Here is a 20,148-nt window from a genome sequence, read left to right as displayed (position 1 = left end):
CTTACCTGTATGGTAAATGATGTAAAATGTTTGGGTTATAAGAATTATGTGACACAAATGCTAATTGCATTTGTGTATTGACAGGTAGCAATAATTTGGAAAGCTGTCTGGTTTTCTTACCAAGGTTCTCATATAAAAAAGGACACGGGGTGATTAATTTGATCAATCTAAAATTATTTTTTCTGTCTTCACTTTTCACTTGCGAGGAGTTGTGAGTGATAAGGAATTACCCTTTCTCTCTCTGCGCAGAAAGACAATTTTCCATTCATCTCAATATAAATGCTGTTACGGTAGAAGGACTGCATTTTGCAAAACAGTACTCACTGTGAATGTATTTCAATATTCCCAGTATGGCAATGACTTCTCGACGTTAAACTGAAAACTGGTCACTGTAATGCATAATTCATCAGCAATCAGCTGTGATAGCTCCATAGCTGAGCTGTGGAGGACTGCATTGGAACAGAATTCAGACACGACCACATCAGGGTAATGCATCATGAAATACAGTATCTCTTTATCAGGCCTTTTAAATTGCTCTCACCACATGCAGCTCTTCATCCAGCTGGCAGACTAGTTTGCCAAATAGAAAAAATGTTAATCGTTTATAGGTTAAAATGAGCGTCTACCTTTACCTACTATGATTGTTTGCCTACAATGTACTTACTGAACAGTTTACTGGAGTTTATTGACTGTATGTTGTAGTTCATTTGTAACTACAGTTCATTTCCACTGACCTGTATAATAACAGTCCTTTTCTAAAAAGCATTTTGGCTTTTTACATTCTCATCTACCAATTTACTGTACATAATGTTCCAAGTCTTAGTGTTGAAAAGAAGTAGATTACAGCCAATAAATTGTACTTATATGAAAAGCACCAATTTAATATGTTACTGTACCTATTGCATTAAATGTGCTCTATATAGGAGTGGAAATATGTGGGCAATTGAACACTGTAAGAACCCAATTTTCACCTGTTCTGCTGAGAAAACTGTTTGAAATACCATCAGTCTGCTCTTCTTCCTTTGTATTATTTTTATACATTGTAGATATTTTACACTGTAATTATATTACAGGACTTTTTCAGCCATGCTCCCTAATTGTACTACAGGTGACAGACGATCTTGAGCACAAGTGTGTAAAACACCTTGCCATGTAACATATTTTTAAATACATACACAGTGCTGAAATACTCCCTTGGCTTTATATCGCTGTTAAACTGATGAAGTTTCAAATGAAAAATGTTACATATATATTTAATTAATGGGGATTTTTAACAAGTTTGGGCATTACTGACATACAGTGTACAGTGTGTGTATTTTATATGATCGTTGGCAGCATTTCACCAGAATTAGCATTGTAAAGCACAATTATCTGGTTACAGGGCTGTGAATTTCTTGAGTACTGAGCAGCAAAAGGCTTCGGCTTGTAATAATTTTGGCTTTGCAAAACAAAAACCATTTGAATAGTTTTGATTCTGCTGTTGAATATGTCAAGGGCATTAAGAATTACAACTTCCTATATAAATATTGAATCATGAGCTGTGAGTATTGACAGAGTACTTTACAAGAGACCCTGATATTTTTTTTCAAAAGCCACTACTTCATTCTATTACTAGTAAATGATCAAAGGCTACTCTTGGCAAACAAGGAAATGTGTTCACACAATACCTCAAATAAAAGACAGACAACAACTACAGCTGTAACCTCTGATTAATTGATTTCAAATGAATCAGTGTATCTTCCCTTACCGGGAATATTGTGCAAAGTTTTTCTATGGGTAATAAATGATTGGCTAATCAACGTTACCTAAGACAGCTAAGCAATTATACTTGATGCCTTCTGACATTAAAGGGACCAGGGCATTTTTCCTACAGTATATAGTGCTTACTGCAAGGAAATATTCAGTCACACACAGTTTCTCACACAATTAATAAAAATACATTTTCTATCAGAATGAACTGTCCTTTCATCTTAAAATTGAGCTTATTCTCTTAAGCTTGTGAGTGAAAGATCAAGGATAGAGAGTGACCCAGTCTGTTCTTAGCCCAGTGTGATTACCAATTGCATTACAAAAGACGGCATTAACAGGTTTATGGACGTGTTTCACATAATGAATTTCAGACACACTGAAACTTTGGATTCTTGTAAGTCAAAGGTTTTGTTTTGGAAGTTAAAGCTCAAAGACTCTGTTGCTTTTTATTTAAACTTAATTTTACTTGCACCTTCCTCATTGAAGAAAGATGAATAGCAAACCAGAAACATGTTCCCTTGTATTATAGTACATAATTAAGCATGTAAGGATGTGGTGAGCCTTTAATTAAAATAAAGCAATGGTAATGATTTCAGTCATTTGTGCATTCAGGCTATTTTTTTATTAATGGAATCTAAAGTTCATTTGTAGCATGATGTGACTGGGTGATTAAGGGATGGTATTAGTCACCTGAACAATGATGAGCTTTGACAGGAAAACATTTTACAGCTCTTATAGAGAACGTGCTGGCAGAATCTGAATCCTTCAGCAAACAAAGTTACAAATGGCAGATTTAATGGAGCTCATAATTATTGTATTTTGTTAGAATAGACAATGCCTAAAATGTGTTCTGTTCAGATAGGTAAGTGTTTTGGTCCTGCTATGGTTAGGATTGCAGAAAAGATCACAGGGACATTCGGTATCTCAGCTGCTAAGCACAATGACAGACTTCACAGAGTAGTCTGACATTTGTAAGCCACCTCACTTGGCTCTCGGGAAAATGAAGGTGCCAATACAGGAACTGAAGAATGGATGACATTATCGTACAAAATCGTCTAACTGCAAAACACTTGTGGTATAATTACAGCATATGATCCACTACGTTTTAACGTTTTTACTTTCTTCTTTTCCTAAGGTAAGCTTCTGAGACCAAAGCTTCACATTCATAGAGTTTTTAAAACAAGGTCCTTTAGGTGAAAAAATGAATAGTACCAGAATGATAATGTTTTATCCCTCACTGAGCCACTTTAGGGAACAAAGGCTAATTCTAACCGTTCTTTTTGGCTAATGGTGATACAAATACACAATCATACAATCATCAAAAACAACAGCCGCTTATTATAATTTTTGTATAAATTCTTACATAGAAGTATGCAGTTTAAATATGCACAAATATTAATAGTTGCTTCCCTAAAGAATTATGTTATTAAATATTAGAACTATTTTGGTATTAAATATCTGTTGCACCTTCAAAACAATTTTGGTATTTACAGAATTTGCCTTCACAGAACACATTCATTTCCAGAGCACTCATTTAAACATTAATTTGTGAGCTTATAAAAAGTTCTTAGACAATAGGCGAAGACTACATTCAAAAGGACATTGAATGAAATTAATACATTTAGCTGGTAAAAAGAGGCTTTTTTTCAATGTTGAAAGGGAACGTGGTTTGATAATGGATTATTCATACTTCACAAAATATGAAACACAGATTCCAGAAATAAACCTATTGAGAGATAAAAAGCTATTGCAATGCATGTACTGTAAGTAGGCCTGGAAACCAAATAAAATTGTAAGGGCAAGGAGCATTTATGTGTTCCACAGGTACAGGATTCCAAATTATACTATAGAAAATGCGAATAAGCAGGTTTCAATTGGCACCTTTTGGTTACCAGCTTTGTTTTGTATCACCACCATCAGCTATTGCCAGATATCCCTAGACTGTGTGACTTATTTTGGCTTTAGAGTCTTCTGTAAGTATAGCACTTAAAATGGGTAAAATGTTGTGTTTCTTCTTTCTGTTTTTTGGAGTGGAATGAACCTTTACTTGTTCTTTGCAGCCACTGCATGCTGATACAGCTCCCCACTTGAATATCTATAATCTAATAATCTATCCTTAGAATTTCACAATCTTGTCCCCCTATTTTTTACTTTATTGCCTAACCCAGACTTGGTGGAATTCAGAGTAACTCTTAGTCTTCTAGTCAACTATTTTTATCTCGCAATACTTGAGAAAAAGATAACTACTTTTTCTTGAGTAAAAATTGAATAAAAAGAGGTAAATAAGCAGACTGGTTTAAACTTCTTTTAATTCAACATCAATAAACATTCATCAGCATAATTTGACTTTAATCTAGATTAAGTATGCATTCCTAATAATGAGTGCACTGTGATATGTGCCTTTTAGTTTAACTACTTTGTCAACACAAGGTTTCCAAATTATGTTTAGGACACTGCCTATTAAAGACAAATCTTACTGTTGTCATGTGACACTATGGCACTTACATATTGTAAACACAATAGCGTAACAAATACAGGAATTGCTGGAAGCAAGAAACGCCAAGCATATAATACAGTAGTTCTAGGGAGTATTGCCTTATGTCCTGTGCTTACAGGATAGACTCTGCATTGCTCTCACCTTTAACGGTTCACATAAAAATAGTTTACTTTGTTTTCTATTTAATAAATGTACATAACAGGAGTCACCAACTCCAGTCCTGGGAGACTGCAAATCCAGTTAGTTTTACCCAGAATCCTCAGTTCATTAAAGATTAGGAGCTTTTGCAAATTGTAGATCAATAAACCCAGAAGTTTGTTCCACTGAGGGAATTTTGGTCCCTGAGAGCAGAAGAGTATTCAAACTTCTGTATCAAAATAATCTCTAAATTACTTCATATAACAAAAAATCTATTTTATTGATCATATCACATCCAATTTGCAGTCTTCAAAGGAGACTTTAGACTGAGGATGATGGAGACTTCACTGATGTGTATCTGATGTGTATTTAGGGATGTGTATTTACATGATTAATAAATAAATTGTACAATTCTTACTGATTATCAATGAAATTGTGAATACAAAAACAAAATACAAACTTACCAACCCCTCTAATACCTTACATTTTAAATATGTATTTACTGTTAGTCTAATAAACTGTATATATTTACTTATCAAGTGTGTGTTTTTTAATTCACTAGGCGAATAAATTGATCTGATTAACCCAATCCTTCTGAACTCCAGGAGACATAGTAGATACAGTATACAGCAAGTATACTGTGCAATACCACTACAAGATCAACGTTGTAATCGGTAGTCATGCATCTCCAGGTTTTCCGGGAGAAAACTGTCACTACTAAGCCTGTCAATTACTGATTCATTTGGAGAGCATGTAAATTGAAGAGTTGTCTCAGAGGTTTAAATTGGTAATCCATCCTTTCCTTTGAATTTAATCCTTATTATGACAATATCAATATGACAAGATCACATGTAGTCATTATTAAAATATATAAAATTCCCAATTAAAAAGACGTTTCTTGTGACTTTGTAATTTCAGATATGCTTACAGGCCATGTGGTGCAGTGGTTAGCATTGCTGCTTCATCGCACTGGGTTCAGTTCCAGGCCAGGGCTGCGATCTGTGTGGAGTTTATATGTTCTCCCCGTGCCTGCGTGGATTTCTTCCCACAGTCCAAAATCATACTGGCAGATTATTTGTTACTCTCTGTGGTCATTAAAAATCCCAGGGCGTTTCTCGAAAAGAGTAGGGGTGTAACCCCGGCGTCCTGGCCAAATTCCCCATTGGCCCTTACCAATCATGGCCTCCTAATAATCCCCATCTATGAATTGGCTTCATTACTCTGCTCTCATCCCCACTGATAGCTGATGTGTGGTGAGCGTTCTGGCGCACTATGGCTGCCGTCGCATCATCCAGGTGGATGCTGCACATTGGTGGTGGTGGAGGGGAGTTCCCATTACCTGTAAAGCGCTTTGAGTGGAGTGTCCAGAAAAGCGCTATATAAGTGTAAGCAATTATTATTATTATTATTATTATTATTATTATTATTATTATTATTATTATTTGGCTTCTAGGAAAATTGACACTAGGTATGTGTCACAATCATCATCCCTCCTCTAGAGGGCGCGCCAACCATTTTGTATTTTAGTTTCATTATGTACACCTGTCCCTGGTTTCCCCTGTATTATTTAAACCCCATGCCTCCGAAGCTCAGGGCTTAGCCCACCAGCCCGCAGGTCCAGGAGAGACCGGACAGCATAGGCTTCATCACGGCGTCCTGACCATCTGAGTCCGGGGCTCGGAGCGTCTGGCTCTGTTATGATTTTAACTTCTGTGTTCCTGGTTCCAAGTTTGTCTCGGATGGACCTCCCTGCTTTGGATTTTGGACTGTGCCCTCTTTTCCCCTTTGGACTCCCTTTGGGAGTCGGGACCGGCGTCCATGACAGTGTGTGAGTCTATGTTGGCATCTGTGTGCCTGCTCTGGAATCCCATACAGAATGTATACTGCCTTATGCCTGTTTCTTGCCAGAATAGGCTCTGGTTCCCCCCATGACCCTGAATTGGAAGAAGTTTAGAAAATGGATGCATGGAATTGATACATGCTGTGTTTTCTAAATCAATCAAAAAACCCAGTACAGATTTCAGGAAAAGAAAAGTATGATTTATGAAATGCACTAAAGCAATTAATACTCCAGCAAAGCTTTCTGCATTTTTAGACAACTAGCATTTAAAAACAGCTTACACTTTTACGTTTGGTGGTACAAACAGATTTCTCATTTGTAAAATCCAGATCAATCGTTAATTCTGAAGTTAAAGTGTGTGGAAACTTTCTGCACAATTGTCTATTTTCAATTGTTTTCATCTGTCAGCTTTAATCATCAAATCACCATTTATCTTCAGGAGAGCATTATTATTGATACAGTAGATGGTACAAGTAATAATAATGACCCTGTATGCTTGAGGTCTGCATGTTTTATTTACCAGCAATTTAATCTGACAATGCTGCAGAGATTAATCTTCCGAGTTGAGTGGAAAGTTTTCATAAACTCCAGTCACCCTAGGGCTGTGATTATTGAAAATAAAAATTTCAGCCCTATTTTCAATCTCTGATATCAACCCTAAACTGAACAAGCAGCCCCGGGCCATCCGATGACTGGTTAAAATGTGATTGGTTTGATTTCATCTGAAATAAAATCACAAAAAGCAGGTCAAAGATGACTATTGACTGCCAATTAAGGTTTAGATTATATACGAATGCTTAACCATTAAACACTAAAAAAAGAAATATTGAAAAGCAAAGGGAAAATTGTTACAATACTAAAACATCATACTGTACACCAATTACAAAAAATAAAAACAACATTACCAAAACTGTAATAGTATTAGTAATGAAAGAAAGAAGAAAATGAGGAGCTTACCTTAGGAGCTCTGGAGAGATCTGGTTAATATTCCCGTGATACAGTAAATGGAGATTTACAGAATTGATTGCTGAAGTCACACAAAGAGAATTCACTCAGATAGCCAATAATCACCAAAGGGATATATATGGCATTTACAGGTAGATTTTCAAAGCATTTTGCTCTATATTCCAAAGAAGAAGAATAATCTCTTCTTTTCCACTTGAAAGTATCATGTTTAATTAATGGAACAAATTTTGTACTGGAGCAAATATCTATTGAAAGAACTCCTTATTTTTATAAACATTCAAAATTTGTTGTCTCAATATTCAGTTCCAGAGTTCAGTGATATAGTACAGGTTATATTTTCACATGTTGTATTTTGAGTGTCTATTTACTTTTTTGTATGAAACAATTGGAATGAACCTACAGTATGTGTTATGTTTGAATGTTGCATTTGTGAAGTGTACAATAATAGGAGATAGAATATTACTTGCCAGCCCTCCCACGTGAAAGTAAACACCAAACATTTCTATGTGTTGAAAATAAACTATTTCAGTTTGTATCATCAACTTTTATGTGTCGTGCCTTTGTCTACACAAAACTATGCTTATTGGATTATATTCAAAAAGCAATTCTGTACATGTGATATATCTAATTAATGATTACTTTTCATTATGTCCCAGTCTGATATTCTAGGCAACATTTTAGACATTTCCTAACCCACCAGAACATTTAAATCTTGACGGGAGAATATTAAATTCAAACATCTTTCGCTTTGCCATCTCTACTCTCAAAAGTTAGCACCTGTAGGACTGTGTAGGAAATGGCTATACAAGATTGCTTCATTCCTGTCAAAATGGTTGGGTTTATAGAAAGGGTCTCGCATTCAGGTCTAATAGTGTCTTCAGGATTTTGTTTCAGCTTTAATCATACTTAATACTCAAAGAAAGAAAAATAAATTATTTTTTTAGTTAGACATACTGTAAATTAAGAAATATCTTAAGACTTTCCATAATTGATTATTCAGAAATGATTCACTTTTTAAAGGTACTGTTACTTTTAGAAAATGCTTCAAGGCCTGTTAGAAGAATTCCAGTTACACAGATAAATAATTAGGCCAACTATGCTGAGCTCAGAGTTCACCATAGTTGACCAGGCATCAACTATAATGTCTCAGACTAAACAAAAATCAGACAACAAAAGGCCTGTAAGAATTGAGTTTGTGAGCCCTGGTTACATGGTTTGGTGAAAATGTGGTCAATCCTACAAAGACTACATCTTTAAAATGACTTATCATGCACTGCAGCAATCAGCTGCAAAGGTCACCTGATCCTGTCAAAACAGGAGGATGAATCAGTCAAACATGCTGTTTGTATGCTGTTCATTAGAAACATTAGTTCCTCATGTCAATGAGGTGGCATGGCACCTGGGACAGATTCAGCATCACAAAAAATGAAAAAAAAAACTATTAAAAATGTTATATACTTTAGGGAGAATTATTATTTTTTGTGGATCATCCAACAGACATCATTAACCACTTTAGCCTGGAATATTACTTGTAGGCATTCATTATATATGTACGCATTCATTTAAGACTTGTGATTTGTTTAGCCCTTGAGGTACTGTTATATCATACATAGAAAAGGTTTTCTTGAGCTAAAACCTGCTTTCACTCTGACTTTGCTGCTATAACTCATCAGGCTATTAAGGTATTTAAAAAGGCGAAAATTGTCAAATCGCAAAGTGTTATGGGAGGTGCTGTATTTAAGTATAAATGTAAATTACTGCTTACATGGATTTGTTATTTAGGCTCAGAAGTATTATTAAGCAATCGATTCCTTCTCAGTATTAAAATCTGATGATGAATTAACCACCCTTAGCAAACCATTTAATTGCATGATCTTTAAAACTGTGAGAAAAATAAGATTTATTTGCTATGAAGTCTTAATAATCAGTCTAATGCATTTCCAATGTGTAGGAACATGTTTTGAATATTACTTTTTATAGCCTGGGCTTCTGATCTGGGCCTGTGAGGGCATTCTTCCTGAGAGCTCCTAAAAAAGTATACCAATATTGTTTTCTCTTAATGCTAATTAAGTGAATTATATCCTAATTATAACCCTAATTATAGCCCTAACTGTATTCTACATCAATCCTAATTATATTCTATATTCTGCTTATTTATCAATTTAGAGCAGTATGTGTAGAGTCTGATTTGATTGTCCTGTGAAACTCAGGTGGCAACAAAATGTGAAATTGGTGCAGTAGAGTGAATACTTCTGTAAACGTCTTCACAGAGTGCATGTTGCAATAATTGCTGGGATACAGTACAAAATATTCAAATGTGATGTACTGTAGCAATAAGATGACAAGATGACATAGTTACAGTTAAAATCATAGAATTTGGCCTAATGTTATGTTATGTTACAGCTGTAGGTGACTAGGAAGTGTTTCTAAGAGTTAAGATAACATTTGTAACACCTGGCAGTGTAAATATTACCAGCTTTAAGGCAGAGAGGATATTTGCTGTGGTGTACTGTAGGAGATCCCCTGAACAAAAACAATTGGAAAGTTTACCTAGTTAATTAAGTTGTAGGTAAATGATTGGCAATGAACAGTCCAGAAACACATCATATAAGATCAAATTAAGGAGAAAAAAGGACAAGAAGAGAGCAAAAGAGGAGAAAGGAGATCAGACCACAAGAGAGGAGTCAGGAGGAGTTGGAATTTGAAACTTATGCCAGGCAAGAGCCCCTACTTCATGATCATCCAAGCAAATCCTGATTGAAGCTAAGTATTTGAACCTTGCTAGAGAGAGCGTGCTATTCTGTTTTTAGGGAACTTGGGTTTCCTGAGTAAAAGATACGTTGGTTAAAGATGGTCTTTCTCTCTACGGGAGGGATGATGATCGTGACACACACCTAGTGTCATTTTTAGAAAATAATTTTTAGAAAATGATCTCCTCTCATTGTTTTTTTTTTCCTTGCTTGTTAAATACAGTCATTTCCTTCTTAAAACAATTTTGAAAATTGGTCAGCAAAAAAAGCAACAAGCTGTTGCTAGCAGATAATTTTTTCCCCTTTTACTAGCACCAATACCTGTACACAATACAGTAATCCATTAAATTAAAAAATGCAACTGCTTGATAGATTTTATACAACCCATGTTTCGATCAGGAGACCCCAGTCCTGGTCCTCGGGCGCCGGTGTGACTGCAGGTTTTCTAGATCTCTTTCAAGCACCAGCACCTGAAGGCCTGGGAGAAGCAGGTAAATGTCACGATCGTACATCCGTCCTCTTAAGGGCGCTCTGGCTCTTTCTTGTTTCTGTTCATTTTGTGCACCTGCCTCCTGTTCCAGCCCTTCCTTATAAAAGCTAGACGCTCCTACCATTCTGGGCTCAGCTTTGGAAGATGGAAGCCTGGAAGCCCACCTACCAGTGAGTCCAGGAGTGGCCCGACGGCGTCCTGACCATCTGGGTCCGGGGCGCCTGGCCCTGTTACCCCTTTTTATTTCCCGGACCCTTTACCGCTCCGGTTTTTAGCTTTTGTCATTACCCTGCTCTGGACTTTTGCTCACCCTGGATTTCCCTACAGACTCCCTTTGGAATTTCGTCTGGACCACGCCCCCCCTGAGCACCAGCGCACAGTCAACACGCCCCCCTGTTCATCTACCAGCCCCGTTCCTAGACTTCTCTCCCCTATGTTTGTTGCTCTCCCTTCCAGATTCTGCCGTCTGCAAAGGGTCCTGATCAACGCTTAGTGACAGTAAACTGGTCCAATTGTGGCAACAACGAGCTGATTCAGGTCATGCTTTCAGCTGTACTTAAAACCTATAAGCACTCCAACCCACCAGGACCAAGATTAGATGTATGGAATTATGAACATGATGTCAAAATAAACAAGGTTACAATATGCCCATGTCACTTGTATTTGAATAAAATGCATGCACACAATAAATAGCTGTTGCTCTTCAACATTGTTGGTTGGGTAATCTGGTCTGCTTTCAGGTATTGACCATTATAGTGTTTCTTTGGGTAGAAACACTAATTCAAACTTAATGAAATTGATCACAACAGTCAAATATGTTAAACTGGAAAATAGCTCTTCTTGGCATTTCAACTAAATTCCTTGAAAGAAATTCCACTGTCATTTCTTTTGCATATTGCATCCTGATTTTTAATGAACATCAAGGCGAGGCGCAGGAGAATAATATAACCGATAATAACAGTGCTGAGAAAAAAAACAAATGAACAGACCTTTCAGTTGTGGGTTCAGAGCTACAGTATTTTCAGTGAAAATAAAATCCAGTAACACTTGATTCTGAGCTAGCAGACAAGGAGATAATCACACATAAAGTACAGCGTCTGTGGAATAGATAGAACTTTTGTGTTCACGGCTGAAATCATGACTCATAATTAAGGTGGTATTTTCTAGTCAGACGGTTCAATGGAATTAGGTGTCTATTGATTAGATTGGATGCACAGTAGGGTCAATACCAGCCTTCTTGTAGCATTCGCATGTTCTCTCTGCGGCCTTAAGGTTGCTGCTGGAAGAGGTGTTAGTGGGGCCAGCGGGGGGCGCTCACCCTGCGGTCCATGTGGGTCCTAATGCCCCAGTATAGTGACGGGGACACTATACTGCAAACAGGCGCCGTCCTTCGGATGAGACGTAAAACCGAGGTCCTGACTCTCTGTGGTCATTAAAAATCCCAGGGCGCTTCTCGAAAAGAGTAGGGGTGTAACCCCGGTGTCCTGGCCAAATTTCCAATTGGCCCTTACTAATCATGGCCTCCTAATAATCCCCCTCTATGAATTGGCTACATTACTCTGCTCTCCTCCCCACTGATAGCTGATGTGTGGTGAGCGTTCTGGCGCACTATGGCTGCCGTCGCATCATCCAGGTGGATGCTGCACATTGGTGGTGGTGGAGGGGAGTCCCCATTACCTGTAAAGGGCTTTGAGTGGAGTGTCCAGAAAAGCGCTATATAAGTGTAAGCAATTATTATAATTATTATTATTATTATGGGTGAGCTCCGAGTACTTCAATTTCCTCCTGCAGTCCAAAGACATGCTGGGAACTGGTATTTCTAAATCGTCCCTCATGAGTTTGTGTCCTGCAATGGACCAGTATCCCATCCAGAGTGCATTATCCTGCCTTGTACCTATTCTCTACAGGATTATGCCCCAACTCACCCTGATCCTGTTTTATTTAATTATCAATATTATTGTATTAAGTTGCTTTTTGAAAATGGTTAAATGGCTGGCCAGTTTGACCCCCCACTGCCTATACTGACCCCTAGAGGCACAGGGTTAAAATGGCAATTTAAACATATGTCCCCATAGCTAATTTTGTTTTTAATGTTTTATAAACCTTTTTAGCAGAATATTCCCAAAGCACTACGTATTGTAGAGTATTTATTCGTCTTTCAATGTACGTATAATCTGAATTTTCCTGCATGTCTTAACTAGGTGTTGTGTGACATGCTTGTTTATCCAAATAAAAATAAACCAAATTGAAGCGGATTAAAAAGCAAATAGACTGAGGAAGTACCAGCAGAAACCCTTCATATAAAACAGTACTTGGAAATATGCTGCCTTGAACAGTGGTGTTGACAAGCTCCTACGCCTTATATTGTTAGCGATAGCAGCATATAGTTGTGAATTGGCAATGAGTCATGCACTAATTTAGATCACACAGATATGTTAAATACGTAAATCAGATAAGGAGGATACGTTTTATCTTTGGACTTTAGATATTTTCATCAAAGTCTAATAAAGGCTCATTTTGGGGCACTAAAGCAGGCTTTTCATCTTTTGTGTATTGACATCATCTAATGGCTTTCCTCGATATTTTAGACGCTGTGGGATGCTTGCATGACTGTGTTGACATCGCACATGCAACTTAATCCTAATTTAAAACACTGCTTCTTTTATGAAAATGCTTCTGGGGTCATTTCTCTCTAATTGATTGATATTAGCATTTTCTGTACTTCCGTACTCTGATGTTGACTTCCAGCAGGTTCAATGTTTTTTTTTTAAAAAAGGAGGCTACTAAATTTATATAAAAAAGGTTTATTGGTCCACACATACGTACCAAGAAAAACCAAAAGGTGAAGCTGTGCACGTGTCAAACAAATGCTCAGTTTTAACTTTTCTCAGTCCAGTAAACTGTAAAGAATGAGAACATAAGTCTAAACCATAAAAGCACCATAATATAGCTCCAGTGTCTTGAATTGCAAAAAATGAAAAAATAATTTGTGGGCATCATTCAATGAAAAGGGTGGGATGTCTGTGTACTATCTCAAAATCTAGTACCACATTTCACCAGGTGCTTCAAAGAAGAAATGTTCTCTTGGATCAATTTCAAATGGTATGAGGCTGAATACTGTTCAAGAAAGAACAGTGAATGCCACTTAAAAGTTTGTGTAGGTTTTAGTTTGCGTGTTTGTACCATTGTTGTGTGCTGGGATAGGGCATTGTTCTAGTAGTTTGGCTAAATGATAGTTATCTTAGATTACTTCTAAAGTTCATCTTTTTTCTTCAGGATGATCTGCCGCACAAGGTCAGAGATGTACGGCCTGATTTCTCTAACGGACACACTGGGCCCCCATGAGTTCACAACTTTCCCATTGGTGTCCACCAGGTACTTCCAGAAATTCCAGTCTGGCTCCTTTCCTGAAGACTCTGATAAAGAATAAAGGAATTGTCACTTGCAGGAATAAAACAGAAATAAGATCGTTCAGGCAACACTGAAGCAGTATATAATCGTACACTACTTTAAATGAATGATTAATTTATTTAGTAATTAACTACTTATTAACTATTTACTAATACAAAAAAGATAAACATTTCTGAAAGATTAAATTTAATATAAAAGTGGATAAAAGATTCTAAAAGCAAAATCTTGATTTTTTGCCTATTAATCTTACCAATTGTACACAAGTTTTAAAGCAAGTGAACAGATGTAAATAAATATATTCATTAATTAACTCAGATATAAATAAAGGTTTATTTCTAAAACATTACAAAACCGAGTGGTTGTAAAATGGCTTCATTCAGATATGTTTTTGCATTTTGGCCCTTGGGGGTAATGGTCTGTTATATCCCAGATTGATCTCTCTCTCTCTCTTTCCTAGCGATAATCCCGCATCAACAGGGTCCGCTTGTCGGCACACCAGTCTCCATTTGGTGGTTTGAACCAAATCTTTGAGCTGTCGTTGCAATTAACTGCGAACGAGAAATACTCCAACCGGCGCATCGCTCCACCTGCCGTCGGAGTGCCCAGATTGATAACTGAGAGATATAAATTTACTTAACAATAAAGAAAAAGCAAAACTAACACAATATCTGGGATATCTGGGAAAACAGGATAAAAAGTGAATAATGTGGGAACTGTACATGTCTATTCATTTTCCACCAGGCTCTCTGAGGTTAATGTTTTTGAATCTGTCAAAGACATTCCTGCAAATATCTTCACATGATAAGGTAATGTCTTTTATACAATTGCAGATTTTTTTACCAAAGCTCCTTGGAGGTGGTTTTCTTTCAGATGTTGTCAGTAGGATAAAAAAAAACTTAGCACAAAGAAATGGCCTTTAAGATCCTAGTGTTAGGACATCAGATCACACACATAAAAGAAAGTTGGCTGTGCCAAAGGGTGTACTTTTCCCTTCACTCACCTGCCAGGTACTTGTAAATGTTATTGGCCCCAGCCCCAACCACAGCAATCTTACTGAACATGGGGAAGGAGACACTGTAGACCCTGCGGGCAAAGCTCTCGATCTCCTTGTCGCTGCCAGGCTCCTGCTGGCCAAACTGGTTGCAGGGGAAGGCCAGCACATTGAAGTGGTAGGGCCCGTAATTCCTCTGCAGCTCCTGCAGCTCCTTGTAGTGCTCGTCCGTGAAGCCACACTCACTGGCCACGTTCACCACCAGGGACACCTGCTCCCGCACGTGCACACAAAAGCAGAGAAGGCAGCCATTTTGGTTTGAGAGCTGAGAGAGGGGGGAGGAGGGGGGAGGGGGGTACAAACCATAACAGGAGGCTGTTGTTCTTTCCACAATGGTGATATTTTTTTGAAATTATGACTTGTTTTGCCTTTACCAAGGGTATCAGTTGTGAAAATTGTTCTATTATGTTAGGGTTAAAAATGCCAAGAAATGCCCTTGGACGGTTTTCACATTGTGTTGCATTCAACTTACAGTCGTGATACTTTGAATAAACAATTTTTGTTATACATATAACCCACTCCACACATTCAAAGAAAAAACAAAAGATAATATGAAAGAAAAATGGAAAATCCAATCACAAACCTAAATTAATTTAGGTACATAAAAATACCTTATTAGCTGAGTGGCTTCTGTCTGTGTAAAATAAGGTCCCTTGGTTAGGCAGTCAATTTCAAGCAAAGATTCAACCATGAAGGCCAAGATGCCATCAAAATAACTCAGGGATAAAGTTGTATATTGTTTAGGCAAAATGGTATAAAGCATTTCAAAGACCCTTATATCTCTTTGAGCATGATAAATAGATCATTTTTGGTCTACACAAACCCTGCATGCTGCATCATTCAGTCTACACCATCCCTACAGTCGAGCATGGTGGTGGCAGCAGTATGTTATAGTTCTGCTTCTCCTCAGCTAGAACTGGGAAGCGTCTCGAGAATGCTGATAACATAAATAGAGCAAAGTATTGGCAAATGATAGAACAAAATCTGCTTCAGACCTTAAACTAGTCAAAAATGCACCTTTTTTACTTTGGCTGAGAGAGAACTTGGGCCAATCTGCCAAAAAGAACAGGTAAAAATTGCACCATGCCGGTGTGCAAAGTCAGTACCTACCCAGAAACATTTGCAGTTCTAACTACTACTGAAGATGCTTTTACCAAAAGTTGAGTCTTGTTTTTTGTTTCTTTAGTTTTTCTTGACAAATGACTTTTGTTGAATGCTTCCGTATAAGCATTCAGGTTTTGTACAAAGAACTCAAGTTTTTAAAAAAATGCAGATGCATAATTTTGTAACTTTAAGGGGCCGGGCCGGAATTTTTGGAAAGTACTCCATATATTCAGAGGTTACTGTCTCTAATGTTTTAATACTACCTCGAATGCAGAAATAGTCTACAGCAGACAGAAGGCAGTGTGGCTAGTCTCGGCTTAATGGGAGATGACCCTTTCAATGTACAGTAGAGTAGGGATAAGTGATCCAGGCATTCTGCCTTACATTCCTATTTACCTTTGGAAAATTGATGATGATAGCTCAATATATTTTTTCTTCACTCACAGCCAATGACAAAAGCATTGACACCGTTACCTAAATACGACTTTAAAGAAAGTATTTTAATATGGAACTGCATGTGATAAAACCTTAAACCATCTACAGTATTAAACACTTATGTTCTGCAGAATTATACTAAAATATCTGGTCATAAAAAAGGTATTGTCACTTAAGGCCTGCTTTAATTGTCACAGAGGTGTGATTCACCAGTTACAGGACTATCCCTGCTGTTTTTCCAGGAGATCCACTTTTTTTACCCATCTAAACACTTGTATTAGGGAATGTATGAAGTTATGATTAAATCACTGATCTCATGACTGCAAGATCTTGGTCTTTGTTCCTGCTATGGTCACCTCCGTTGTTCCCTAAAGCAAAATAGTTTACCTGCATTTCTTCAGCTCACCTGGTTGTATAAAAGCAAGTAGAACCATCAGCGAACACAAGTGATCTGCTAAATTCTGTATTACGTAAATTTCAGCAGCTGGTAGATAAGACTTTCTTTATACAAAGCCATATATATTACAATCACCCTCACACCCGAAGAAGGCTCCACAGCCGAAATGTTGTGTTTTCTTTCTTCTCTTTTCAGCATGGAATAAGTCTTTTTTTGTTTCTTTGCAGCCTACGCATGCTGACGCAGCTACCCACCTGAACTATATAAGAATCATTACATTTTTTATTAGTTTTTAGTGTGGTGTAATTTTCTTTACTAGTGTATCTCATATTTCTCAACAGTTATTGTTGTTATTAATGAGCTCCATTCTGGAGGATTAAATCTCAGTACACGGACTACGGTGATTCAAATGTGAATCAATGGCTCCCCCTGGTGATACAAGTATTTCATTCTATTTCTGATTCTATTTAAAGATTTAAATGCCAGAATAGTACACAAGCTACATGGAGTGCTGTTACCCTTAAATACATTTTTGTACCTCCTAATATGGTTAGACACTTATGACTTTATATATACTACTCAAATTACTTAAAAGTTAGTAAATTAAGGCATTCACTTATTAAGTGATTTTATTAGAATAACAGAAGTGTGCATTAGATAGTTAATTTAAGCTGAAGCATCATGCCTATATGTGCAAGTTTATTACACATAATCCAAAAGTAACACAAGAATATTGAATAATAAGCATTTAACTGATGAAGATCCCATAACTCTGCAGTAATACAATAAATTAAAGGTCTACATTCTACAAGGCCGATTATACCAAATGTATAAAAGACGACGATTTATAACAAAACTGGTCTTTTGGTAATAAAAGCACAACAAGCGCTGTTACGATATAAATTAAAAATGTAATTCTGGTAAATCGCACATTTTATTACTAGGTATCTAGTAAAAGGTATGTTCTTTGAATTACCACACCATAATAACTTTAACCCTCTACTTTATATTTGCCATGCAAACTGTCGAGTATGCGTGTCACAATTGGGGTTTTGCAGACAGACTACTTGCCACGTACACAGACGACAGGCACTCAGAACTCCAGACAGATTGTGGTTAGTATTTTATTTTAAAATAGACCAAAGCACAGAAATGGCATACAACATCTTTCAAAACATGCATGTTAGAATTTAATTGTATTCATGCAAAACAAACTACTAATAACCGTGTTGGATGCATGTCACTATTTCTCGCACACGTCTGAGCATCTACGTTTGCATTGCACTTACCGAACCTCTGTATTTCTCCAAGGATACTAACTTTCCCCTGATGTTCACTACTTTAAAAGTATAAAAATCTTTCTGCTTTGCCTCTAAAAAGCTAGAAACAACTAAGAGCAATGTAAACAAGATTAAAAGCATTGTGAAAGATGTAACTATAACAATTCTGGTGAGCGAAACGTAATACTTTTACTGGATAGATCCTGAAGTAATTCAATCCCAGAACGCTGATTTCAGACAGAGGTTTTCTCGACGTCACATCTCATTGCCGTAAAGCACGTGCGTATCGTAAATTACAGTTAACCCCTTCTGGCCTTAATATTGGTTTTTGTGTAAAAAAAAGGGAAGAAGTTATTAGTAATTTCAGAAATGTTACCGTAGATCGACAAATAACTCAAAACCCGAATTCAGTCCAAAGAGAGAATGAATGTCCAAACCCACGTGGTTAGGAACGCTCCCAGTGTTGGGACACCCATTCTCACCTGTATATGCCCATTTCCTCAGTGGTCCCTGCCCATTCATATCTACTCTGTCTTCTGCCCTGTGCCTTATTTATCTCCTACTGTACTTTGCTACTGTCCCTGTCACCTGAAGAAGGCTCCACAGCCTAAAAGTTGTGTTTCTTTTCCTTACCCTTCAGCATGGAATGTGCCTTTACTTGTCCCTTTGTAGCCTAAGCATGCCGACTGACATACTGCACCTACTCGATGTTGAATGTACTCTTGTTAAATATTCTAACATTTTTAGGTTTTCAAATGATTGTTCTATACTGAATATCGGTTTCCTAGATTTGAAAAATTACCAGTTTTATATGCTTTTTAAGGTTGATGAAAAATTCATAGAATAATAAATACAATAATTAGAATAATTCAACTACAGTGGTTCAAGAGATCAAGGGGAAAAAATCATTTATGTGGAGTGAAACTCACAAAAGCAGTTCTTTTTTTCATTCACGCAAAGGAAAACTTTGCACTTTGAAACAAACTGCACAATTCACACCTGGCCAGTTGTCACGGATGTCGGAAGGGACAAACCGTGGAGAGGCAGGAGAGCGAAAAAGACCCTATACGAGGCGGCGGAACGGGGAGTTAGCCCGGGCTCGGCAGTGCAAAGAGTTCTGGAGTGCCGTATAGAAACCTATGCCCTCAGGCCACGGACGGAGCGGCGACCTGGTGCTAGGCGAGTCTCAGGACATCCGAACGTCAATGCCGAGCGAGGCAGAATAAGTGACCCGGAAATATATAGCCCAAGGAAAGAGGGAAACCGGAAGGACAGCAAAGCAGGAAACTAGGGACAGGACAGAGTAGGAGCGCCCTCTGGCTGCAGATGGCGTGACACCAGTGTCCAGATTCTGCAGTCTTATATTATTGCTCACTGAAAATCTTCCCTTCCTCCTCTTTGCAGGTGGACTGACTGCAAACAGACACAAGGCTTGTTTTGGTTGACACTGTATTTTAACAAGTGATCTACACTGTTTTAGCAATCCTCAAGTCACTCTAGGCCAACCTTTAAGCCAACAGCCATATCATCCTACAACTCACTACTGGTAACCCACTGAAGCTCAGTAGGTGTGAGCCTGTTCAGTACCTGAATGGGAGACCTCCTGGGAAAGCTAAGACTGCTGCTGGCAGTAGTGTTAGTGAGGCCAATAGGAGGCGCTCACCCCGCAGTCTGTGTGGGTGTCATGATTGTAGTCCCTCCTCTTAAGGGTGCTCTGGCTCTCTTGTATTTTAGTTGATTACATGCACCTGCCCCCTGTTCTGTTCTTTGTATTTAAGCTTGGCGCTCCCGCTATTCCTGGCTCAGCATTGGAAGAGGGACGCCCAGAAGCCCGCCTACAAGCGGGTCCAGGAGAGACCCGACAGCATAGGCTCACCACGGTGTCCTGACCATCTGGGTCCTGGGCTCGGAGCGCCTGGCCTCCTTATCCTGTTTTTATTCCCTGTCCCTGTTCCGGATCTTAACATGTTTTGTCTCGTCTTGGATGGATCACCTGGTTTTGGACTTTGGACTGCTCCCCGGATTTCACCCTTGGACTCG

At 37.9% G+C, this 20,148-nt stretch overlaps 1 protein-coding gene across 1 annotated transcript; it reads right to left on the bottom strand.

The window, feature by feature from the left end:
• Positions 1-13,218: 13,218 nt before the first annotated feature.
• gpx7 (glutathione peroxidase 7) lies at positions 13,219-18,371 on the bottom strand. Its single transcript, XM_088598651.1, has 3 exons — positions 18,118-18,371; positions 14,842-15,103; positions 13,219-13,846 (listed from the first exon to the last, which is right to left on the bottom strand). Exons 1-3 carry the CDS (start codon positions 18,247-18,249, stop codon positions 13,683-13,685), a joined length of 558 nt encoding a protein of 185 aa, XP_088454777.1. The 5' UTR covers positions 18,250-18,371; the 3' UTR covers positions 13,219-13,682.
• Between the last annotated feature and the right edge of the window lie 1,777 nt (positions 18,372-20,148).

The sequence above is a fragment of the Lepisosteus platostomus genome, chromosome 11, assembly GCF_059453375.1.
Source record: "Lepisosteus platostomus isolate fLepPlt1 chromosome 11, fLepPlt1.hap1, whole genome shotgun sequence".
Classification (NCBI taxonomy): Eukaryota; Metazoa; Chordata; class Actinopteri; order Semionotiformes; family Lepisosteidae; genus Lepisosteus; species Lepisosteus platostomus.
Note: the sequence above shows the minus strand (reverse complement) of the source record. Positions and strands in the feature narration are given on the sequence as shown.

Bases quoted from the DNA above. Each gene is read 5' to 3' on its own strand.
- gpx7 (XM_088598651.1), bottom strand. From the start codon at position 18,249: ATGCTTTTAATCTTGTTTACATTGCTCTTAGTTGTTTCTAGCTTTTTA. The intron at 15,104-18,117 runs GTAAGTGCAATG...GTGCGGGAGCAG, and splicing joins TGGAGAAATACAGAGGTTCG to GTGTCCCTGGTGGTGAACGT. The intron at 13,847-14,841 runs GTGAGTGAAGGG...ATTCTTTATCAG, and splicing joins CATTTACAAGTACCTGGCAG to AGTCTTCAGGAAAGGAGCCA.